The sequence below is a fragment of the Anabrus simplex genome, chromosome 2, assembly GCF_040414725.1.
Source record: "Anabrus simplex isolate iqAnaSimp1 chromosome 2, ASM4041472v1, whole genome shotgun sequence".
Classification (NCBI taxonomy): domain Eukaryota; kingdom Metazoa; phylum Arthropoda; class Insecta; order Orthoptera; family Tettigoniidae; genus Anabrus; species Anabrus simplex.
Window position 1 is genome coordinate 973,349,303 of NC_090266.1, and position 27,212 is coordinate 973,376,514.

The window sequence follows — 27,212 nt, forward strand, 5'->3', positions numbered from 1 at the left end:
CAGAGAAAGGAACATTATTGTAGCGGGTGATCTGAACTTACCAAATGTAAACTGGAAAGGGAATGCAAATGACAGAAAGCATGACCAACAAATGGTGAATAAGTTAATATGGGAAGGACGGATGAATCAGAAAGTGACGGAAAGAGGGAAAAATATTCCAGACGTGGTGCTGATAAAACCAGATGAGCACTATAGAGAAACTGAAGTGATAGATGGTATAAGTGATCATGAAGCTGTTTTTTTATAGTTAAAAATAAATGTCATAAAATTAGGACCATTAGGCAATACCATATGGTTGATAAGAGAGGCATAGGGAAATTTTTAAAAAGCAATTATGATCAATGGAAAATTCGTAAATAAAGAAATTAACATCCTATGGGTGTTTAAACCAATTGTTGAGGAGTGTGAAAACCTTTAAAATTGGTAAGGCGTGGTAAGGACCCATTAAATTATAACAGGGAAATAAAGAGATTAAGGAGGAGATGCAGATTAGAAAGAAATAAAATTAGGAATGGTTGCGGGAGTAAGGAGAGATTGAAGGAGCTTACTGGGAAATTGAATTTAGTGAAAAAATCAACTAAGGATAATATGATGGCAAACATAATTGGCAATCATGAATTTCAGGGAGCAATGGAAAGATATGTATAGATACTTCAAAAGGGCAGAAAAAGGTTCCAAGAAGGACATTCCAGGGATCATTAATGAACAAGGGGAGTGTATATGTGGGGACTTACAGAAGGCAGAAGTATTCGGTCAGCAGTATGTGAAGGTAGTTGGATATAAATATAATGTCCAAATAGAGGAGGTGATTAATACTGGAATATTACTAAAATTTACCTATGATAATAACGACACAAAAATATACAAAAATTGAAAGATAGAAAAACAGCTGGGATTGATAATATTTCTGTGGATATATTAAAGGCTATGGGTTGGGATATAGTGCCATATCTGAAATACTTATTTGATTACTGCTTTCAGGAAGGAGTGATACCAAATGAATGGAGAGTTACATTAGCAACCCCATTGTAAAAGGGAAAGGGTGACAAACATAAAATGGACAATTACAGGCCGGTCAGCTTGACATGTGTTGCTTGTACGCTCTGTGAAAGCATTCCTTCTGATTATGTTAGATATTTTTGTGATAGTACTAACTGGTTTGATAGAAGACAGTTTGGGTTTAGTAAAAGTTACTCCAGTGAAGCTCAGCTTGCAGCATTCCAGCAAGAAATAGGAGATATTTTAGATTCTGGAGGTCAAATGGACTCTATCACTATTGACCTATCCAAGGCTTTTGATAGGGTAGATATCTGGCTCCATGGCTAAATGGTTAGCGTGCTGGCTTTTGTTCACAGGGGTCCCGGGTTTGTTTCCTGGCAGGGTCAGGAATTTTAACCGTAATTGGTTAATTTCACTGGCACGGGGGCTGGATGTATGTGTTGTCTTCATCACCATTTAATCTTCATCATCACATGCAGGTCGCCTACGGGCGTCAGTTCAAAAGACCTGAACGTGGCAAGCCAAACTTGTTCTCGGACACTCCCGGCACAAAAAAACATACACCATTTAATTTCGATAGGTTAGATCATAGGACATTACTGATGAAAATGAGGGCTATTGGACTAGACAAAAGAGTGGTTGAATGCCTGGTTAAATTTCTAGAAAATAGAACCTGCAGGGCAATATTATTGGGCCTATGTTTTTTTTATCCATAGTGTAGGGGTAGCGTACTTGCCTCTTACCCGGAGGCCCCCGGTTCGATTCCCGGCCAGGTCAGGAATTTTTACCTGGGTCTGAGGGCTGGTTCGAGGTCCACTCAGCCTACGTGATTAGAATTGAGGAGCTATCTGTCGGTGAGATAGCGGTCCTCGTCTAGAAAGCCGAGAATAACGGCCGAGAGGATTCGTCGTGCAGACCATACGACACCTTGTAATCTGCAGGCCTTCGGACTGAGCAGTGGTCGCTTGGTAGGCCAAGGCCCTTCAAGGGCTGTAGTACCATGGGGTTAGTTTAGTTAGGTTAGTTTTTGTTTTCTTATGTATGTAAATGATATGAGCAAAAAACTGGGATCGCAAATAAGGGTATTTGCGGATGATGTTTTATTGTATAGAGTAGTAAATGAGTTGCAGGATTGTGAACGACTGCAGGGGGACATAGACAATGTTGTGAGATGGACAGCGGATAATGGTATGATGGTAAAATGGATGAAAAGTCAAGTTGTAAGTTTCACCAAGAGGAAAAGTCCTCTCAGTTTTAATTACTGTGTTAATGGGGGTGATTGTACCTCATGGGGAACACTGTAAGTACAGTACCTAGATGAGCTTCATTGGGGTAATCATATTAATGAAGTTGGTAAGAAAGTTTACAGATCTCCTCACATGGTTATGAAAGTATTTAGGGGTTGTGGTTAGGATGTAAAGGAGAGGGCATATAAGTCTCTGGGTAAGACCATAATTAGAGTATGGTTCCAGTGTATGGGACCCACACTAGGACTACTTGAAACAAGAAATGGATTAAATTCAAAGGAAAGCAGCACGATTTGTTTTGAGTGATTTCTGATAAAGGAATAGTGTTATGAAAACGTTGCAAACTTTCGACTGGGATGACTTGGGAGTAAGGGGAACAGATGCTCAACTATGTGTGGTATCTTTCGAGCTTTCAGCAGAGAGATGGCATGGAATGACATTGGTAGAAGAATAAGCTTGAGCAGAGCTTTTAAAAGTAAGATGAAGATGGATTTCAAGAGGACAAATTTGGGCAAATATTCTTTTATAGGACGAGGAGTGAGGAACTGAAATACATTAACAAGGGAAATGTTTGATAAATTTCTAAGTTGTTCGAAAACGTTTAAGAAAATTTAGGAAAACAACTGATAGGGAATCTGCCACCTGCATGATAGCCGTAAATGCAGATCATTGATGATTGATATACAACTGACATCGTGTATTCAGATAGAAAATGTGTTTATGTGTAAGTTTATTTATTAATTTAATCTTGCATTTTAATTATACATTCACAAGGCCATTTCTTGTTGCTTTTAACATCAGGTCATCTTGCTGATGGAATAAATTCTAGCAAGCAAAATGTTTGTAAACATAATGACAAATAGGACAGAATTTGCCAATTTCTTCCTAAAATGGATGCCAATTTGGTCTCAGAGGCACCTGATAATGTACATGGGGCATCGTGGTGAATGTTATGTTATCTACGTCTAAAGATTTGAAACACGATCACCCTTGGTATTCAAGCAGGATCCTTTCAACTCTAGCCTGAAAGTCTATTGTACAGTAAATTGCTTCAGTTAAAGTTAGGAAGCTAAATGTAACTCAACCAACATGTTGACTACTAACTTTGATACCCTTGCATAACCGTGTAGATAAAGAACCATATTCCCAGACACTTCTTCATGTGAAATAATTGTATGCTTATGGGTTAATCTTGTTTCTTTTCAATTCATTCCAGACTTTCCCAGTGATCCATGCAACCCATCACCATGTCGTCAGAATGGACAGTGTAATGTAGTGAACGAAGCTGCTGTTTGTTCATACCCCGAATGTCTAATCAACCAGGATTGTACAAGGGACAAAGCATGCTTCGGTCAGAGGTGTCGTGACCCTTGTGTTGATGCTTGTGGTGTAAATGCCATTTGTCAGGTTGTTAACCACAATCCTGTATGCTCATGTCCAGAAGGTTACTATGGAGCTCCACAAGTTGAGTGCAAGATACAGCCTGGACAACAACGTGAGTTCAATTTGTGAATCAGAACTAAATGAGGAAGCTGGCTGAGATATACTTAATTATCTATCTATCTATCTATCTATCTATCTATCTATTTTTGAGTGCTATGCAACTGGCACTATCCTCAATTACAAGTCATATTTACATGTTTCTTATATAAATATATAGGGTGTTTGGGAGATATGTACAAATAACCTTGCAGAAGGTAGGGATGAATGTCCACAGTTCACGGAAAGAAAGAAAAAAAAAAAAAAAAAAGCAAATGGTTGGTCCGATGGAGGAGCTTGAAGTAGAGTACGATGTCTGTGAGATAAGTACTAGCTTTGTTTGTCCTTGGCTTATACCACCCGCCATACCATGCTTCAGGCAGTATACATGCATAATGTGTAAGAAGCCGTTCTAAGTACGTCACTGCACTGCAGCTGTATACATAACTTCACTGCAGCTTCAGGACATATGCATGCAAAATGTGTAAAAAAAAACACTATTCTAAGTAGATCACCGCACTGCAGCTTCATGTAGTATGCATGTGTAAGTTGTATGAAAACATTCTGCATAAAAGAAGCAAACACTTTCACATTTGAAGATATTGTAATGTATGTTAGAAAGCTCTAAGTCATTCATCTTTAAATATTACGTGAGCTACAAACATAAAATTTAAAACATTTTTGTAATTGGACATTTGTATTTATCTCCCAAATATCCTGTATATTAAAGATGCTAATGACGCTTAAGGCTATATCAGACCTCTGAAATTTCTCCTACTAAAATTGCCTAAAATTATGTACTACTACTTCATATACTATCACTTCAACCTGCAAATAAATGTTTGAGGAAAAGAGACTGAAAATCAATGTTTTAAAATATGACTCTTAATGTAATTTAAAGGACACCAACAGGTAATATTAATTATATGCAGAATGTTACTTCTGATAAAATATGAAAATTCATAAAATGAAAACCTACAACCTGTTTTCCAGTCATTGACCGGGTCAGGGATGGAATGAATGAAGCCCCTATCTTGCAGCAAGGATAGGAATTGTGTCGCACTCCTCTGGGGCAATGATTAATGACTGACAGATGAAATGTTAATGGAGTGTGTTGCTGGAATGAAAGATGACAGGGAAAACCGGAGTACCCGGAGAAAAACCTGTCCTACCTCCGCTTTGTCCAGCATAAATCTCAAATGGAGTGACCGGGATTTGAACCACGGAACTCAGCGGTGAGAGGCGGATGTGCTGCCGCCTGAGCCACGGAGGCTTTTCATAAAATGAAATATACAGAATATTGTTTTACTGCCAAATAGAGGACGATAAAAGGCTATTCCCTTGAAATAATAATATAACCATTCATTTACTCACTCTGCAGGCTACTATGGAACAATAAAATCCCATGCCATTCTTACTATTTGCTTCTTTTGATTTTTCTACCTTGGACAAATATTTGTTAGATCATGTTGAGTAATCTTTCACATAGCTTGAAGAATCACTCTTCCAGAAATTTTACGATCTGCTAAGAGATAATTTTTCCCATGGTAATTCATTATAAACCTGCTGGACCATCTTATTTTCCTTCATTCATAGAAGATGTAACCTTTTATTAGAGTATTTTGAGTATTGATGCTTGCTGTGAAAGGGTGTGAATTTCTTCATCTGATATCTGTTTCAAACTTTATGACATTGTATCACAGCAAGACCAGTCTAGAAAGCCAAGAATAACGGCCAATCACATGACTCCTCGTAATCTGCAGGCCTTAAAGCTGAGCAGTGGTCACTTGGTAGGCCAAGGCCCTTCGTAGCTGTTGCGCCATGGAGTTTGGATTATGGCAAAGACCAGTGCTCATCCATGTGAACTTTATTTTCAAAAGCCTGTAATTGAAATTCTTATTTGCTACTTACAGTATACTACACATTCTCCACTATAATTAAAGTCGAGCAAATAATTGTTTTATGCATCTTAAGTTTTCTGTTCCCTGTTCCTGATAAAAGTCTGAAAAAAGTTAACTACTATTAGCATTTTGGATTCTCATGTTAGTTTCCACTTATCTCTGATTTTGTTCATTTTTGATTACATTACATCTAAAAATTTCAATTGCTTCACTCTTTCAAATTTGTAGTGTCCTGTTATTTTCCTCAACTACCAGTATTAATGCTGAGGTTTTTGGTCTCTTATTCTCAGGGCAATTTTTAAAGATCTAACTCCTTCCAAAGCATCACTGGACTAAGACTTTATTTCATTGTAGCACTTGAAAATATTATTGGAAAATTGCAGTTAATATGAGCTGACATTTTCAAATTTATAGCAATGTGTATGTGTGTGCACATGATTTTGTGCCCACAGGGACAAGTGAAATTTGAAATAACCATAACTTATTTTTATTTCAGTTCCCACTCCAGAATGCACTGATAACTCAATGTGTTCAAACGATAAGGCATGTATCAATCAGGCATGTCAAAATCCATGTTTGGAGTTACCCAATAGCTGTGGTGTAAATGCTGAGTGCAGAGTACAACTCCACCGCCCATTATGTACATGTAGAGATGGTTTCACTGGTAGTGCCCAGAGCCAGTGCTATGAGAGTAAGTAACCAGAGTACTTTTTTTTTTTTTTTTTTTTAACACATAAGAGGAAAAAATTATATTATTAGAAGAGATATAGTGAAAAAATCTTAAAAGAAGTGACATTTACTTGGGTGAAAAAATCTTAAAAGAAGTGACATTTACTTGGGATGTTAAAAAAGGATTGACATTTTTTTAATGCCATACTGAGATAGATAGGTTTTATGACAAGGGAAGGGTTAGGAGTGGGAAGGAAGTGGCCTTGGTCTTAATTAAGGTACAGCCCCAGCATTTGCCTGGTGTGAAAGTGGGAAACCACAGAAAACCATCTACTGGGCTGCCGACAGTAGGTTTTGAACACACTATCTCACGAATGCATGCTCGCAGCCGTATAATGATTTTTCTTCAAAATAACAATTTATTGAAACAAAATAAATATAGATTATATTAGAGGTATTCCCCGCCAATGTCTATGCACCTTTCCCATCACTCCAGTAGTTTCCATATTTGTGCACCAAACCATTCTTAGGGATTGTCCCAGCACCACTGCTGGACACCCCCCTGAAGCACTTCGTTGGAAACGAACTTCTTACCCGCATGACTTCTTTCATTGTGTAGCCGTTAAGAGCAATATCTGATGCATATGACAGACAAGGCAGCATTTATCCAGAATCTGTAATGATGATGCAATTGTGGGAAAATTTTGTGGGCATGCAGGATGTCATGACTGAATCAGTATTATCCTACATTTTACATTTTAAAAATGTACAGTATTTACCTTAACTTCCTAAACAGTTTGGGTTGCCAACTACAGTAGGTCAGAGTATACCAATATACATTACCGTTTAAACTTTGAAACTATAATTTAAAATATGTAAGACGAGATGACTGGAAGTAACAAGTTAACAAGAATGGGGTAGTTATATGAGATTTATAGGCTATGTATTATTTCTTGAAGTTGTACAGATAATTCCTCATTATCTGAATCAACCCTTTCAGAACCAATAGCATGTTATCCCAACAAATCTGTGGCTGGATCCCAAGGGGTTTGAAAAATTCTGCAACAGGTCTTGGAATTGTCCCGTGGCTTCCAATCATCAGCCTAACCACCAACAATGCTTTAATATTATACGCTTGCTGAAAGTAGCGTATTGTTGGCTAGTATATAACCTTATTCTCCTGGTCAGCAGCTGCTGGCTGATCCAGACTCTTCTCAGAGCATACCGTGGGGTCCTTGTTTATCCATGTGTAACTGCATTCATATGTTTTCCTGATCTGTTCATGCAATAGTGTACATCTAACAATTTGAATTCCTTCTGACATTTGAAATTCAACATCTTCCTGAAAAAAGTGATGTGGAATGATTATTTTTGGGTCATTATCAGAGCAGCAATAGCATGTTGGTTCATAAGATTATAGAATACGTTAGTAATGTTTAGCAGAACAGACTTAATGCAACGGAAACTTTTCATGTTTCGAGAAAGTGTCTTGTCTACAAGCGGCACTGCTTTCATTAATAGTGATTGTTCAGTTAATTCTGCACTAACTTAACTTCACATCATGGTTTTGGAAGTAGACATTGACTGATTATCCATCCAATCAGCTTCTTCATTATAGTACTGTAGTTGGATATTTTCACTTGTAAAAAAACGTGGAAATTTAGATCATCCAGTCTTCAGCAGTCTCGCTTTATGATCAATGATCACTGGATCCATTAGCACAGAGCGTGATCATGATTGTTTTTTTCTGGCCAATAGCTTCCTCTTCTCATGATATCACAGCTATATAGCGTAATAAATATCTATGGCAGAACCCCATCATTATCATCATAACTGTGTGTCCTTAATCATACAATGTAAACACTTGAGTGAACATTTCAGCACCTTCTCTATCAGCTCCAACTATTCCTCATGAATTGGTCATTTTTCTTATTCCATTACATTTCTTAAATTACTTGAACCAACCAGAAGCTGCTTTGAAATCTGTTTCAAACCAAGCATAATGTTAAAATAGTTTGCTTACTTAAAGCAATTTTTTTTACTCAACTTAGGATTACTTTCCGTTCATTTTTAGTTAAGCCTTATGTCTTTCACTATTATTTTCCCCCCTCCCTCACTAAACACCTGACTTCTTTCTTGTTTTTATGATTTTCAGTTTTTCACTGATAGACAATGTTTTGATTTTTCATTCTGAAAATGAGATTCTGTGGTCTGTTCAAAACATCATGGAATTTCTTGTGATTGTATCTGTTAAAATAAAAAGGATATTTCTTTGGCATAACTAGTCATCAGACACTGCAGATTAAGCAAATTCAAGTATACTAGGTCAAAATAAATTACTATGATGGAAGTTTTATGCTCTTCATACATACATACATACATACATACATACATACATACATACATAATGAAGTATAGTACATCAGTTAAAAAATTAAGTATAAAGAAATCCACAGCATGTTGAAGTTCTCCCTCTACGGAAGCTTCTTGCTATTTTGATAACAGTTTAAGGAGAGGGTAGGAAAAAATAACTTTCTTCAGCTTATCCCAGTAATTTCCAGGGTTTTTGGGGCCATCCAGGCTAATTGATTTTGGCTGGAGTGTTTAAGGGCGAATGCCTTTCCTGATGCCGCAGGATTTTTTAGATGAATATCCCAACCCAGGATCGACTGGAATTCAAAACTCAGCCTTACCAGTTGAAAGCCAGCAACTAAGCCTCTGAACTAATCATGTCCCCCAAGGGGAGGATAGAAAATGTATTACCGAGCTCGATAGCTGCAGTCGCTTAAGTGCGGCCAGTATCCAGTATTCGGGAGATAGTGGGTTCGAACCCCACTGTCGGCAGCCCTGAAGATGGTTTTCCATGGTTTCCCATTTTCACACCAGGCAAATGCTGGGGCTGTACCTCAATTAAGGCCATGGCCGCTTCCTTCCCACTCCTAGCCCTTCCCTGTCCCATCGTTGCCATAAGACTTATTTGTGTCGGTGCGACGTAAAGCAACTTGAAAAAAAAAATGTGCTCTATATTGGATTCTCTTTTATTAAGTCGTTCAAAAGTTTTGGTTTCATAGCATAATCTGCATGTCTTTTTCAGTTGGATGTCGTGCTGACTCAGAATGTCCTCCTGACCAAGCCTGTGTCAATAAACAGTGTGAAGATCCGTGTAGATATACACAGTGTGGCTTGAATGCTTTATGCCGTGCTGACAGCAATCATCGTGCTCGCTGCTACTGTCCTGACAATTACCGTGGAGATCCCTGGGTACGATGTGATAGACCCGAGTGCACAACAGATAATGACTGTCCCAATAATCTTGCTTGCCATAATGAACGCTGTGAAGATCCATGTAACTGTGCACCATCAGCCCAATGCACTGTGATTAGTCACAATCCCATTTGTAGATGCCCTCCAGGATATTCTGGAAATCCTCGCACTCTTTGCACGATGAGTAAGTAGTACAAAAAGCCACATATTTAATTTTAATGATGATGTGTATTGTATTCATAACTTCACAATCAAAAGTCTGAACTGTAAATAAAAATTGTGTTTCTAATACTTTTTATTCTATAAAGTATTCATGAAATAATATTTTCTTGATTTACAATTTTATGGCAAAACAGAAAAATAAATGTGGGAGGTAGCTAATACAGCATAACATTTTTGTTTGTACTCGGTAAGATTTAATAGTTATTAGACTAGAAACTTTAGTTCTCTTTTCTCTTTTTTCTAGTTACTGTAGAAAATCAGTGTACAACGGATGCAGATTGTGCTAGCAAGTTGGGTTGCTTCAGTGGAACCTGCCGCAATCCTTGTATAGAAGCCAAACCATGTGGCATCAATGCAGAATGTACAGTTGTTGATACGTTGCCTCTAAGAACAATGTCTTGTTTATGTCCCCCTGGCTATATTGGGGATGCTGATATAGAATGCAAACCAAGTAAGTATTAACTCATGTACCCAATTTCATTTTCAAATGTTATTTTACAGTAAGGTGAAGCTATAAAACAGTTTTTCACATTTTATCTAATAAACATAATGATTGTGTTAAAAAACTATCATGATAGAGGACCTGCATGAAACATTTTGTTTCTCTCCAGGTCTGGTCTTTAGTAGTCATTTACCTGGAATTAACTTTCAGTCTGTGCTTGACCTCTATACTTATCCGTTGTTAATAAAAAATTCAGTCCATTACAGAGCATAAAATACCATACTTCTTCATGTATGTTTTGTGCAAATACTATATCTCCAAACTAGTTAACTCTTTTTTATTACTTTGTATGTTGTTAGAATGCCTTTAATATATGTTTGTATGTTTTTCAGGTGATACAGATGTAGATTTACTGCACAACTAACAGTTTCCTTACTAACCTTATTCCTTTAAACTTGTTCAATGGAACAGCAACATGCCAAGTTAATTGCCTCTTCACGTGTGTTTTTTTTTTTTTTCTTTCCTTTTCTTTTAGTTGGAATAATTTTAATATGATACAATATAATAATGTGGGTATGTAATAACATGCATGATATCCTAATGTCATAATAACTAATGTTCACTAATGAATAGTACTATGAACTCAAAAAAATCTAGTAACAAAGGCATTAAGTAAAATAAAACTTTCCACATGGAACTCTTAACACACCCTTTAGAATGCATGAATACTTTTTAAAAATTGTGTCGTGGCCTTGATTTTTCCAACATTTCATATTATTTTAGCTCTACATTTTAAAATACTTAATGAGAAAGCAAGCATTTAATGTTAACAAGCATTAAATTAATATTTTAAAAATTCATTTATGCATTTCAATTTTCAGCTCCCATTGAACAACCAGGTTGCAAGAGTGATATTGAGTGCTCTGATAATGAAATGTGTCTCAGCAGCCAATGTGTAAATCCATGTGTAGTCACCAACCATTGTGCAACAAATGCGGAGTGTCGTGCATCTAATCACCGTGCAAGTTGCTCTTGCCCTGCTGGCTTCACAGGGAATGCATTCATCAACTGTTATCAAGGTAAAATGAATTTTTCTCCTCAAATAATTACACTGTCCCATAATTTAAATTATCAGGTACTAATGTATATAATTCAGGTATGAACCATAAACCAGTTGCTAGTACAGATAAGTTGTTTTTGTCTTTGAACACTGGAGGCATACGGATTGTAAAACTGATGCATCACTTTGGATTTTTAGACTAACATATGATTATCTATTTTATTTTATTTTTTTCAGACTCAGTAGATCAACATGAGTGTGTATCAAATGCAGACTGTCCAGGAGATAGGTCTTGTATCAGTGGGCAATGCCTTAACCCATGTTTGGTGAGCATTCCATGTGGAACAAGTGCTGAGTGCCATACCATTAACCACTTTCCCACTTGCAGCTGTCCTCAAGGATGGGGTGGAAATCCTCAAACCCAGTGCTACAAACGTGAGTATTAGTAATATTGTAGATTATATAATTATCAATCATCAATGATCTAGATAATATACAGTGCACGCCACTTATTGTGATCACAGATCATTTTGTTTTTTTGGATATTATTATCACTTTCATAAAGACCCATCTGGACTAATATTAAAACATTGAAAAAATGCTGTTTTTATTGTAATCAATAATTTTGTTACCACATTTTTGCTTTTGTAAAACTGTTGTCTGAGACTATCTGAGCTGACTGTACTGCATTCGGAAAAGAAGTTATATTGTCTGTGACTCTTTGTGCATCTGGTCATAGTGTTTACAAGTTCTGAAGGACGAAGTAGATGAGCCATTTACACACAACTCAACTTCCGCTTTTGAGCAATAAACCCATATTTGACACTTAAGTATAGCTAAAGCTTTTACATTGTGAAGTTAACATTATTGCAGTGAAATTATATCTGGTGTGGAGAATAAATGTAAAGATCTAAACCTTACAGAAAAACTTTCCATCATAGAATGCTATGACAAATTGCCTAAAATGAGTCAATGCATTGCGACAGCACAGTTACAGATTTCACAACCTCTTCTGTCCATATTGTTAAAAAATTGAGACAGTACTGTGAGGGCTGGAAAAAAAAATCTAAAATTTGAACTGTAAGAAGTTTCATGGTAGAAAAGGCAAAGAAGTTGAATCAGCTTTAAAACTTTCATGCACTAATGTTCGTAAACATATGATGTGACATAAAGCAGAAGTACTTGCTAAGAAAATTGGGAAAAAATTATTTTTTAGCAACAGAAGGATGGTTTCATTGTTGGAAGAAATTAAAGAACATTGTGTACAAATGAATTCATGGTAAGCAAAAGGATGCTGATTTCTCTGGTGCTGAAAGATGGATAGAAGAGGAGTAGCCAAAAATTATTTCTCTCTGTAATGTGTGTTTAATGCACACGAGGCCAGACTGTATTATCGCACCTTACCTGATCTTACTTATCTGTTCAAGAATGAAAGTGCTAAAGGGTGAAAGACATAAAAGGACTGGTTAATTGTCTTGAGCTGCGTAAATATGAATAGTGACAAAGAAAGGCTTCTGGTAATTGGCAAAAACAAGAATCCACTATGTTTTAAAGGTATGAAGAAATTTCCAGTAGACTACCATTAAAACTCTAATGCATGGATGACTGCATTAGTATTCAAGGAATGGCAAATAAAATGGGGTATGGTAGATTATACCAGAATATCATCTCGCTGATTAATAATTGTACAGCATGTTGTGTAAACTGTAAGTTGAAGAACATCAATCTTGTGTTCTTTCCTGCCAACATATTAACATTGATACAACCATGGGACTAGGGGATCATTCGAACCTTACAGGACTCTTATTGCCATAAAATGTGCACAAGAATACTGGAAAACATAGAGAATATGAAAAATTGAGTGCAAAAACAAACCAGTGTTCTTGAGGCCCTGCATCTCCTGGCCATGGCATGGAATGATGTGCCAGGAAGTAAAATTTGGAACTGCTTCAAGCATGGAGGATTTTCAAAACAGGCCCCAGAATCTAAAGATACAGCACATAGTCCATTAGATATGACAGTAGACGAATTTCATGAATGAATGGAGATCAACGACATAATTGTTGCTGCTAGACCGACCGAAGATGTGGATGAACTTGTCACATCCTCAGACTCACAAATGGGAAAAAAAGAGGCTGAAGCAGAAAAAGATGATGCTACTGAACCTCTTCAGCCTCCAACGAATGCTGAAATGAGAGAGGCATTAAAAGTGCTACGATGCAGTGTCCAACACAGGTAGTTGATTTTCAGAATCATAATGAGTATGAATGCTTATTGAGAGAAAACCAGAGGTTAACAACAATAAAATACTTTTTAAATTGATGCAGTACAGTTGGCCTACATTTAAGGTTGTGTTATGCTGCACTATGTTTCATTATGTAGTGTACTAGCAAGTAGATTTTCAGAAACATTATGAGTATGAACACTTTATTAATGATTTACTGAGAGAAAACCAGAGACGAACAACAATAAAAGATTTTTAATTTAGGTTTCTGTTGTACTGTACTCTCTTTCATTACACCATATTATATTAAGTGGACTATTGAGGGAATAAACAACTTCCCAGTGGCCTACTGTACTTGGTTCTTTCGGTCATTGTTATCAATCTATTAGTGCTATGCCCTGAAGTGATCACAATAAGCGGTGTGCGCTGTAGCTGTTTCTTATTATGGAAGTTATAAAACATATAAAATAAAAGCTTTCAACCAGATATTCCCAAAGGCAGTAAAATTTAGAAACTAAAATATTTCCTCCTCCTCCTCCTCCTTTTCAGGGTCCCGCCTCTTGTGCCCATTGGATCCCTCCACTGTTGTCGCTGTTGTGGTAGCAGAAGTCCCCTCTGCCCCAGGAGTTAGGCCCTCTTTGGTCTGCTCCCGGGCCTTTAAGGCCTTCTTGTATCTCCTCTTTTGAGCGCCAGAGCGCTTCTTCTTCTTCTTCTTCTTCTTCTTCTTCTGGACCTGTAGATTGCCCACCTCTTGAGTGAGCCCTCTAACTGTCGAAGTCGAACTGTCCGAGGGTATCTCCGAAGAGTCCCCTTCGGTTGTTGTTGTGCTGGTATTTCTCTCGGAGGCCCCAGAAGAGCTCTCCTGTTTATGGGTGGCTACGGAACTCATGTAGGTCCCACGAGTAGCTAAGGAAATATATGTCCGCCCAGGCAGAGCCCCGCATACCTGGGTAAGGCTACTTACTTCGAGAGGGCGCCAAGTATCTCGAAGGCTCCATTCAAGACACATCTCCCATGTGCCATGCACCCCATCGGCACGGGTCGCGTTACACCTTAGGGTTGGGTGGTGCTTTAGCTTCCTCCTCCTTGTATGCCGAACGGTTACCCAATAGGGCTCCATTCGGCATCGCAAGAAAGGAGCTACTAGTCCCCTTCACCACGAAGAGGATCTTCAATTGAAGAGGGAAACCAAGGTTAGCCCCCTACAACTGTAGAAGCACACACGAGGGGGTAAAGCTGCAAAACTCAAGCTGTAGTTTTTCCTTCTCTGTGAGATAGTGTTGCCATTGTAGTCAATTCATCCGCCGCCATAAGACCTATTTGTGTCGGTGCGACGTAAAGCAAATTGTAAAAAAAAAAAAAAGAAACTTTTCATAATGAAACTGACTTTGGTCACTGTTCCAAACATATTCTTTGTCTCTACTCTGTTATAAACCTATTCACTTCCTCCTAACGTATACTATTATCTTCTTCTATGTCCTTACATGTGACTAATGTATGCCTGGATGAAATGCCATATTTAGCCTCAAGATTGTCAATAAAAGTAATCAAAGCTTTGAAATTGTCCAGGCCAACAATTTCAGATACTTCTAGTGACTAGATTTTCAGATACCAGTAGTGAATTATAGTCCCATATGCTTCTGATCTGTCAAATTGCAACAAAATGTGTTCTTTAAAAGCTTGTAATAATTGTGACAGTCTGTTTCCTTTAAAGTGAGCTGCTTCTCATCATTTCCTAGTCACATAAAATTAACTTGCAATTGTACTTACTTTAATTGCACTATAGCACCCCATTAGTTTGCTACATGAGTTGAAGCCACAACTGTAATAGTCTTTGAAAATGTTCTCCAGTGTGCTGTCATCAATATCTTCTAATAAACTGTGCCTCCACTTTTTGGGGTAAAGATAGTTCGTATTCACTTTGACTTGATGGTTCCTGTTGCTCTGAAGATTTTTCTTTTTATAATCTACTTTACGTTGCACCATCACACATAGGTTTTATGGCAACAATAGGATAGGAAAGGGCTAGAAATAGGAAAGAAGCGGCCGTGGCCTTAATTAAGGTACAGCCTGGTGTGAAAATGGGAAACCACAGAAAAACATCTTCAAGACTGCTGACAGTGAGGTTCTAACCCACTGTCTCCTGCATGCAAGCTCACAGCTGCGTGGCGCTAACCGCACGGCCAACTCGCCCGGTTCTGGAGATTAATGTCTTGTACTGTTTGAACAGCCACCTTCAGGTGCACACTCTTCCCCTCCTTCAAAATCAGTATATCTTTCCACCATAACATCACATTTTTCTGTGTTATCCCCATTATATTTCTGCATTATTATGCTATATAACATATTCGCAAACTCCATATCATTGACTCTGATTGCGTTTCCATATTCAGCACATCACAACTTAATCTGTAATATTTTAACAACATTCGTGGAATTAATTCTCCTCACAATGCCAACATACACAGTTTACACAGTATACCCTGCAACCGAACACTCAAAGAGATGCACTTGTAGAACGATCTATATTCTAAGCATGTGTAGTTCAGAGTGTTCAAGGTCAATGGTGTCCCTTGTAAGAGCCTTTGTTTTCTCCAAAGGCCTCAACGGTGTGCTTTCTTTTCTATATATATATATATATATATATATATATATATATATATATTTATTTAGCTACTGTATTACGAAGAAAATAGGGATTAAATACATTTAAATATAATATAATATTTTGACCATATAGTTATTATGATCAAAATGGCATTTGCTTTCTTGTCCTCTCTCAATGAATATCCTCTTGATACCTTTACTGTGTATGTGATATAGGTACTAAGCAATGTATGAAATTCTTCCAAATATTTCCTTGCCTTGAAAATATCTCACTTCTCTGCTTTCAGCTGAATGTAAAGTGGATACCGACTGTGTATATGACAAGGCATGTATTAATGGGAACTGCCTGAACCCCTGCACACACGGATCTTCTGGTCAGTGTGGACGTGGCGCTGAGTGTCACGTTCAGGCCCATCGGGCTCAATGTACATGTCCTTCTGGTACTCAGGGTAATCCTCTTCTCTCCTGCATATCAGCAGTGTGTCAGTACAATGAAGACTGTGCAGATGATGAGGCATGTGATCGTCTGAATCGTATATGCCGGCCAGTGTGTGAGGAGGACACTTGTGCTTCTTCTGCTGTATGTATTGGAAAGGACCACCAACCTACATGTGCATGCCCTCATGGAACTACAGGAAACCCATATTATGAATGCACTGGTAAGTGTAAAACACTAACTAATAGAAGAAATTAAATTTAGATAGCTAGATAAATCAGTAGTCAAGATTAAGGATTTGAAATCTGATACTGTCCATTTAATATATTTTTCTGAAAAGAACTTCCCACATGAATGCAATAAATCTTCCAATGTTGCAGGAGGTCGTGTACCTGATATATCAGCACAGATGCCCGAGTGCAGTAGTGATGCAGATTGTCCACCGCAATTGGCGTGCATAAATAAAAGATGTCAAAATCCATGCAGCCTATCCTCAGTATGTTCACCTGATAAAGAATGCAGGGTACTTAACACTCTGCCTATGCGAACAGTCGTATGCCAGTGTCCACCAGACACAGTGGTTGACACTACTGATCGCTGCAAAGCTATAGGTATGTGTTTTATGTTCATTCTACTTTAGACTCAGGTAATGGAAAGAAACAAACAAGTGCAAATAAGCTCATATATAGAGAGATAAGAACATTGAAAGTAACACATAATAGGGAAGCACACTGACAGATTGGTATAGAAAAAGGAACATATAGTAAGAAAATACAAAAGGACAAATATAATCTCCACATTTCCACACACTGCCATCTTCAAATAGATTGGCTCTCTCCTTATCACTCTTTAATTCTTCTACACCCAACAAGCTTGTTTCTGCTTCCCAACTTCATCAGGGGGGTGGACTTCAGCGCTTACTGAAGGGTTATATTGACAGATCTTCAGTCTTGATGTGGGAAGAAAGTTGGATAAATACACAGAGAGGGAAGAAACAAAAAATATAAAGATGAACATTGGTGGTGAAAGTTTAAGCACACAGGACAAACACAAACAGAGAAAAGAAACCCAATGAGTCAATATAAGTAATGGAAAGGAACGAACAGGTGAAAACTGTATAATAGTACAGGACATGAGAGACATACATTGTACAGCCTTTCCTCATACTTAGCGACAATAATGTAATGTTGAAGTATAATTATTTCTTAAAGTCATTATTGCCTCTTTTACAATGTATCTTTTTGTATCCTTACCTAAGTAAATAACTCTTCTGCCCTTTCTCATTTCCCATCTCATGGGTTTGCTCTCCAGAATGTTTTTACTTAAACTGGCTCTTTACATATAAAACTGTACACCAAAACCTGTAGATAAAGTAACTGAAATTGATAAATCAAAATGTAAACTTTTAAGTGCCACTCTGGACTCGCTAATCATATTGCATAAAACAGGTTTGAGCTTGTATTTCACAAAGTATATGTGGAGTGATTTCTCTTTACAACAGTAAGAAATTGCAGTGCACCCACATGCTTTCAAAAAGTGGCCATAAAAAGGAATATTATTTGTATACCTCATAAATAATATACTTCTTGAATTTGCTAGCGCTAACAAACTATTGTTGATTTGCTCTCTGTAGTTTTCTTGACTGTCATATCATATAACAATGGTTTTAAGATCCTAGAGAATAGGACAGTAATGGAACAAATATATAAACTGCTGTATCTTTTACTTTCTAGTTCAAGTGAAACCACAGTGTCAAGTGGATGGTGACTGTCCAGACCCTGACAAGTGTGAACGTGGAAGCTGTATGGATGCCTGCAAATCTGATCTTTGTGGAGTAAATGCCCTTTGCAACAGTCAGGGTCATCAGGCAATTTGTTCCTGTCCACCTGGCTACAGAGGAAATCCACACATTGAATGTACCATTGGTAAGAGCAATTTGTGCTCCATTCTCAGTCCCCTGTAGATATATAATACTAGTACCTAGATATTACCTTTAGTACTTACTCAGTTTTTATATTCTCTAAAGTAATTGACTAAACAGCTTTTACCTTGCATCATATGATAAAAAATTTCTGAATTTGCAGACCAAGTTCTACCTCCACCACCAGCACCAGAATGCACGAGCAACAGTGACTGTCAGCCTGACCGTTCATGTGTGAATCGTATATGTGTCAATCTCTGCATTGTTAATACACCTTGCACGAAGGGAGCATTCTGTTATGTTCAAGACCACATCCCCAAATGTACTTGTCCTATAGGCTATGAAGGCAACCCTCATGTGGAGTGCAAACCAGGTAAGTCATTCATTTCTTTTCACCAAATTTGGGAATGTCATTAGGGTGATTCAGTAGTCTCAGTAATTTAATTTAAATTTCTAAAGCATAATCATAAATAGATCTTAGTAATCCTTGCATCTAAAATATATAACTTCAACATCTCTGTCGCACATAAACACTAGTGTGTTATGATTGATGCATTATTTATGGGATGTCTGAATATAAAATCATAGTCAAGTAATTCCTCTTTCCCTGATTTTATATATTTGAAATTTTATGACCTTTAAAATATGTGATGTTTTGTATGGGCTTTAAGCATTTTGTGTTTCTTTACCAGTTTCAGCCATAACAGTTGGCTGTTCTTCAAATTCTGAATGTTCTCCGCAAGAGTCCTGTGTAAACCGTCAGTGTGTCAACCCTTGCAACTGTGGACGTAATTCAGATTGCAAAGTTAGTGATCACTATCCCATCTGCTATTGTAAGCCAGGCTATTCTGGGCATCCTCTCACTGGCTGCTTCAAAGGTACTGTAAAACTTAAAAGACTTGTTTGATTATATCATAAATAACACCTAGTTTCATCATTTCTTCATTATAAAAAATAATATTAGAACTTATATTCCTTTGTGTTCATGCCATCTGAAAAACATAAGCTGCAAAACTTTACTTCGCTCTGCTTTCTCAGAAGTGAACCATGACCATTTATCTCTTTCGTATAGCAAAAACCCAAAAGAATATAATATCTATTATTCTGAGCTGTGTAAGAATCAGTCTAAACAAGAATTATTATTTTCACCTGTAGACCTACATCAGAAGTTGAAGGGGAAATATATGTATGTTGTTAGAGTACCAATTGGATGTTGGTTAAATTTTGGGCTGAATGATATCTCCAAAATAAATTTTATAAACTCAGGAAAACAGAAGTTGCTTCTAAGAATGGCCAGCAATACTTTTACAGTGATTATGGCAGTACTAGTAGCAAATCACTTTGGTAGATGACAAATGGTGTTTCTTTAAGTAGTAAAAGTGAGATGTTCGTAAATTTTGCATTTTTCACCGTGGACCCTTCTGACTGATGATAATATAATAATTTATAATATGGTTGACAAGGTAGGCTGATGTTAGAGACCAAGAAAAATAATTAAACATGCTATGAACATCATTAAAATAAGAACATGTTAATAAAATATTAAATGTAATAATGTAGAAAGAGACTCAGTGATGTACGATCACTGTTTACAATGCTCTTAGTTATGATAATGAGGGAGTTTATTATATTTTTCAGAATTGTTTTTCAACATACAAATAAGCATTTAATTTCTTTATTGTACGCATTATTTTAATGACAATAAGTTTAGATATTGGCTTCTTTTATCACATCCTTATCTCTTCTATCATTTCTATTAGCGTCAACTGGGGTACTATGGTCTAAAAGTAGTTAAGGCCTATTTATGCAATACAATATTGAAACCTGTATTTTGTCTCATTTCCAAACAAATTTCTCTGTTTTAATGTAATAATCATGTACACCTACTCCTAAATATCTGCTCAGTACATTAGTACTTGTTTTTGGCTGTGGTCACTCCAGTTGACGTAGTCCAGTAAAGATCGATCACTTTCCATCTCAACCTGCATTATTATATACAGTAAACCTCTCGGCATTTCCAAATAATATTTGCATTCTTTTTCCAAAGAGCACCTGCTCCTATAATTGCTCCTGTTGTCCTTTCTTACCCATTCCTCATCTAAATGTAATTTAGTTTCTCCATTCAATTCATTATATTTACCTTCAACATTTTTCCCAATTAAAAAAAAAAATCATTCTTATCATCCTGTGTAATGCTGACTCTGACCCTGTATATTTCTCTTCTTACTCTACACCATATCTGCACCGAATTCAGATATCATTTCCCCTTCTCGTGTGTTCACATTCATTGAACTATGAAAACGTACATATTGAAATGGATGAAGATCCACAGCCTGTTTCCAGTCATTCGACCGGGTCAGGAATGGAATGAATGAAGCCCAGTCTATCAGCAAGGATAGGAATTGTGCCGGTTGCCGAGGCCTGTTGCACTCCTCTGGGGCAATGATTATTGAATAACAGATGAAATAAAATGATATTGGGGAGTGTTGCTGGAATGAATTATGACAGGGAAATCAGAGTATCCGGAGAAAAATCTGTCCCGCCTCCACTTTGTCCAGCACAAATCTCACATGCAGTGACCGAGATTTGAACCACGGAACCCAGCGGTGAGAGGCCGGCCCACTGCCACCTGAGCCACAGTGGCTCTATGAAAACGTATATATAAATAATTATATATACAATTCTTACAAATTGTTTTTGAATGCTCTAATGTAGCCAATATTGTCAGACAGATATTTTTTCAGACACTGTAACATTCACCTTAAAATTTCACAGTGGCTGAATGTCAGTCTCCTATCCTCACTTCTGTCATAAATTTTTGTGTGGCTTCTAGATATTTTCCTATGTGCGTTTAATTCCTTTATCAACTGTTATGCCATTCAGCATTCAGTCTGAAAGCTACTTTGAACTAACTAGGTGCCATCATGTTTTTTTTTTTTTTTTTCTTTCTTTTTTTAATACCCATTAACATCACAGTCTTCTCCACTTCTAACCCTTTTCAGTAAACTATAATTTACAGAGTTTTCCCTTTATCACTTAGGATTCACCTGTTTATCTGCCTATCACTGAGTCATATTGCTCCTCCACGTTTGTTTTCTTTTTCTTTCATAATTTGTAACACTTAGTCCTTACAATTTAAACAAACATTCCTGCCTTGGCATTTTTGTACTTTAAAATATATCTCATAGATCTAAAGAAATTTTACATTATAGATTCTGTAGGCTTTAAGTAGAAACTCATCCCTGTGAAAGGAAGCAGTTAACTTGCATTCATTTTGAGAAGCTGTTAAATTTTATTTCCCCTTGACTTTCCTTATTGGGGAATTAGAATACCTGCTGAAAAATGAATGTCTTGAATTGATTTGTAACATAATTCTTTCAGTATTGTTGTTGTTGTTATTAAATATGACCTTCATTTTATATTATGAAGGAAGGGCATTTAATCATAATTCAAACAATATTTTAAAATTATGTTTAAGGATTTAGTTTTAAACTGCAACAAGCTATTGGCCTATTACTTCAAAATTACTGCTTTATAACAATGACTCTAATGACTTGATTATCCTTTGTTTCTTTTATTGCAGTTGGATGTCAGTCAGATAATGAATGTAGCTCTGACAAATTGTGCTATAATGGTGAATGCTTGAATCCTTGTCTTCTGGGAGCTTCTTGTGCAACCAATGCAGAATGTTATGGTGATGCCCACCGGTCAGCTTGTCGATGTCCATCTGGTTATGCTGGGAATCCATTTATTCGGTGTGAACGAGTGGAATGTAGAATTGATGGAGATTGTCCAACAGATCGCATGTGTTTAGAACAGCGGTGTGTAGACCCTTGTGCTAGCATTGCAAATCCACCCTGTGCAGCAAATGCTATCTGCTATGCACAGAACCATGCTGCAGGGTGTCGATGTCCAGAACATTTACCTATTGGCAACCCACTTGCTTACTGTGAACGTAGACCACCTCCAACAGAAACAGAACCTGAATGCCACATTGATGTAGACTGTCCCAGTCGCCTTGCGTGCCTAAGCAATGAATGTGTAGACCCTTGTGCAAAACTGTCCCCATGCTCAGCAACTGCTCAGTGTAGTGTATTAGATACTGTGCCTGTAAGAACAATGATATGTACTTGTCCAGAAGGATGGGTACCCAACAAGGATGGAGACTGTAGGCCTGGTAAGTCCTTTTTTTTTTCATTCTATGCCAGATTTTCCCCAACTTTTGCTCTGGCCTTTTCTTTCTTGAAAATAAATATAAAATAACTACTGTATTATAATTATTTTTGCCCAGCTTCTGAGACTTGTTTCTCTTTCCATACACTGTTATCTTAAAGTTTTTACCATTTCTATTGCAGCTGCATCCATTCCCACAGCTTTCCCTATCTACAGTATATCTTTCGTAGTTACTAGTTCCACCAATGCTTTATGTGTTTGGGCCGATGACCTTAGATGTTAGGCCCCTTTAAACAACAAGCAACTTTATGTGTTTCATATTCTTCTGCTGTTGGTTGGATACCCTCCCTTGTTTGATTACTGCATACTCTTTCAGTCAATAAGTGATGAAAATATTCCTCCAGTCCACTTTTTACTTCTGCTGGTTGTATCAATATTACTCCATTTTTGTCCTCGATAAATATGTTGTCTACACTGTTCTTCAGGTTTTTTATTCTTTTCTTTTTTTTAAACATATTTTTATTTCTTTCCACAATACAGATCTCTTATTTTCTGTGTGAACAATTTGCAGCATTTTCCTCTCTTCAGGTACCAATTTCTTACTTTTTTTTCCATTGTATTTCCTCATACTTTCTCACTCTTTTTTCATTCTCTCCTAATTTATTTTTCTATTTTTGTTAATTTTTTTCTTTCATTCCATCATTACACGATTATTATGTCTTCTTCTGTCAAACTTTTCATGGTGTTATACCGTATACAGTAATACTTTGTTAAGACGTCTCTGCAGGGGACAAGGAAAGAGAATGTATTAAACAAGAAAATGTATTATTGGATATCCAATTAAAAACTATCCAACAGGGATATAGAAATACTTCACACTTTTTTTTTTTTTCAACATTTGTGCATTTTATGCTAAGTATACATGCAGCAAAAGCTGCAACTATCATTTCTAAATATGAGAAAAGAGTATTAAAGGGTATAAAAAACATAAGAGAACAAATATGAAAATCTTTTTCACTGGGGCCCATAAGAGCAATGACATATATTGCAGGTCACTTCCTTTATAAAACAATTGTCCAATGTTGAACTGTATTAAACACTGTTTTCTGGCCGCATTATTTGACCATGAATTACTCAGAGATTACACTCACTCATGTGCAAATGAACTACTTCAGCCACCATCTTGAACATGACAATTCTTCGGCAATACCCAGCATTGGTTTGGACTAACTCGAGCTGTAGGAGCGAGTTTTAATGTTTGCACCAACTCTTGGCGCATAAGATGCGGATGCCTATCTACTTTCTGAAGGATTTTAATTTTGTCTTCATTAGTAAGTGATTTCATGACATTTTTCTTATCCACAGCTGGGCTATAATAAGACAAATATGTATCATGCTACTGAACTTCTCATGATTATTTTCCTAATCTGTGAGCATGCTATTGCACAAACCTTCACCGTACAACTCAACAGAGAATACATTTCTTACTGGAATGCGAAATACAAGCACAAACAGGCTCACTGGGTTATTCAGCGTCCTTACTGCTAACCAGCAAGCAGAACTGAACTTTCCTGAAGCTAACAGTTTGCACCTAAAAGGTGCAATTTACCCTATGAAGTTCAGGAATTTAAGGCTTTCTCCTGTTATTGCAAGACATTTCCTGGCTTGCCATTAATGGGGAGGGCTCTTATCTGTGTTGGAAATTATATTCTGTGCATAAGGGATGACAAGGAACATTTTTAGGGCTGGGAAATTTTTTTTTGCTAGTTGTTTTACGTCGCACCGACACAGATAGATCTTACGGCGACGATGGGACAGGAAAGAGCTAGGAGTGGGAAGGAAGCAGCCGTGGTCTTGATTAAGGTACAGCCCCAGCATTTGCCTGTTGTGAAAATGGGAAACCACGGAAAACCATTTTCAGGGCTGCCGACGGTGGGGTTCGAACCTACTATCTCCTGAATACTGGATACTGGCCGCACTTAAGCGACTGCAGCTATCGAGCTCGGTAGGGGGAAAAATATGAACGAGCTAAGGGATAATAAGCAAAGAAAACGTGATGCAGTAAGTGAGGTATTTTTATATAAATTTATATGATGGGAATCAGGGCTTCATATTTACAACATGCTAAGTGAAAAATGCAATGCTTCATGAGGAACACACTAACGAGGTTTCACTGTACTCATTCTATACTGCTCTTAAAATTCTTTCAAACTTCAACATTCCCATGTTCAAAAAGAAAGTTGCTTCACAAACCCTTCCTGTTCCTGCTTATCTTTCAAATTCTATACTCGTAAACACCTCTAATCTTCTTTCTTTCTTTCTTTCTTTCTTTCTTTCTTGTAATTTTGTAATCATACCTACTTTCAGCTTTGCTCTTACTGCTGTATGATTATCACCAAAAGCTTTCTCAGGCATGATTGCAACAACCATCAGTTCTTTGCAATGTATTTTTCCCATCAATTAGTTACAGATCATATTTTGAATTGTTCTGTCTCTTCAGCCATACCTAGTAATTCTTCTTCTTCTTGTTATTATTATTATTATTATTATTATTATTATTATTCCTCTTGAACAGTGCAGTCCTAGTACATTTTTTTGTAGAAAAATTCAGTCAGCATTTTCCATTTTTCATTCTTATTGCCATATCTGTAGGGTCCCAGAACCAGCAAGATAAAAATAATCCTTGAATGATATTAATGAATGTAAAATTAAACCAGTGCACATTTAGTAGTGGCATTTAGTTGATAATATGTATCAGATACTTTTTTGTTTCAATTGTATGATGCGCTAATGACTTTATTATTTGTTTCTTTAGTAATTGTACCTGTACCGCCTGGCTGCACTGTGGATGACGACTGTCCAAGCAACGAAACTTGTATAAATAGGATGTGCCGTAATCCTTGTGATTGTGGAACAAATGCTAACTGCCGAGTGCAAAATCACCGACCTATTTGCTCTTGTGAAGAAGGGTACGAAGGCAATCCAAACATAGCTTGTCATACAGGTCAGTAATAATATATAATTTTATACCATTTTCTGTTTTTATTTCTTTTCTTTTATGGAACTGTGTTTCATTTTATGTTGTTTTTTGAAGACTAGTATCTAATAACTGACTTTTGTCTTGCAGTTGGATGTCGTAGTAATTCTGAATGTGACTCAGGCAAGTCATGTGTCAACGGAAACTGTGTAAATCCTTGCATTGTTAAGGAAGATCCTTGTGGAGTGAATGCTGAATGCTATGCCTTTGGCAATCGTGCTGAATGTCGCTGTCTCAGTGGATATCGCGGAAATCCACGGGACCGCTGCTACGTGGTTGGCTGCCGAAGCAACAATGATTGTCCAAATGATCGCTCATGCATAAATGCTCAGTGCATCAATCCTTGTATATATGAGAACGTGTGTGCTCCGCGTGCAGAATGTAGAGTACAGAACCACCTTGCAGTATGCCGATGCCCTCCTGGCTTCATGGGAAATCCATATGTTGGCTGTAGACCAGAGCCACGACCAGAATGCAAGGAAGATGCAGACTGCCCTGCGAAGCTTGCCTGCTTGAATAATAAGTGTCAAGACTCCTGCAAGCTCTTAGAACCTTGCCAACGCCCTGCAGACTGTGTGGTGGTTGGATCAGTGCCAGTGCGCACCATGATCTGTGTTTGTCCAAGTGGTTACATAAGCAGTGGGAGCGGCACTTGTAAAGCTACACCACCTGTTATTGCTGTAGGACAGTGTGTGAGTGACGGTGACTGTCCAGCTGATAAAGCTTGTGTCAGAGGAGTGTGCAAGAATCCTTGTAGCTGTGGGCCCAATGCTGACTGCCGAGTCAAGGACCATAAACCAATATGTGCCTGTCGACAAGGATTTGATGGAAATCCAAATATTGAATGCACACGAGGTAAACATGTGTTCCATGTAAATTTATGTATATACGTTAGTCATTAACATTCTACTAGGCTTAGAATATTGCTGAAAGATTGTATGCATACTATCTGAGAGATATCTGCATACTGTGATCTCTCAGTGCTAGAAAATAACAATTACTATCACATTTTACTTTATTCAGCACACTATTTAATGCCCAATTTAGAGTAATTTGGAATAGTTTTAACCAGTTTAGAGAGAAGGATTCATGTCGCTATGTTTGCAGTTTTTTCCTACAAATTCAACCTACTGATTTTATATCACTTAATGGGCCGATTGCAGAAGCGATGACTAGTTTTAAGCCATAGACTTCGTCTACCTAAACAACGTCTAAATCGTTCACGATCTTCCATTGCGTAAACAATGTTCAGTCGATGTTTAACTAGACATCCCTTAAAGTTTCAATTTTGTTTTGAAAATGGAGACAGAAGTATCTTTCATGCGACTCTTTGCTTGTCGCAACCATTGAAATTCGTCGGGGCGCGCGCCGAACACCAGTCAGCTGTTTGTTTGTCTACACATTACTCAAATATGGCTGAGCATGACTTGCCCACAGATAAAGAGTATCGCTTTCAGTGGAAATTAAATCTCATATTATCGACACTAAAGCGGCACGCCACCATACGGGGAAGTGTAGATTTCATTATAGC

The 27,212-nt window shown here is 37.3% G+C and overlaps 1 protein-coding gene across 1 annotated transcript in view; it reads left to right on the plus strand.

The window, feature by feature from the left end:
- dpy (dumpy) overlaps positions 1-27,212 on the plus strand; it is a 562,668-nt gene that overhangs the window by 515,149 nt on the left and 20,307 nt on the right. Inside the window, 14 exon segments of the mRNA XM_068226068.1 lie at positions 3,463-3,741; positions 6,123-6,317; positions 9,390-9,743; positions 10,026-10,232; positions 11,105-11,302; positions 11,521-11,718; positions 16,402-16,767; positions 16,934-17,167; positions 18,284-18,475; positions 18,635-18,844; positions 19,164-19,349; positions 22,055-22,648; positions 25,460-25,648; positions 25,772-26,536. Of these exon segments, the coding sequence (XP_068082169.1) occupies positions 3,463-3,741; positions 6,123-6,317; positions 9,390-9,743; positions 10,026-10,232; positions 11,105-11,302; positions 11,521-11,718; positions 16,402-16,767; positions 16,934-17,167; positions 18,284-18,475; positions 18,635-18,844; positions 19,164-19,349; positions 22,055-22,648; positions 25,460-25,648; positions 25,772-26,536 (4,167 nt within the window).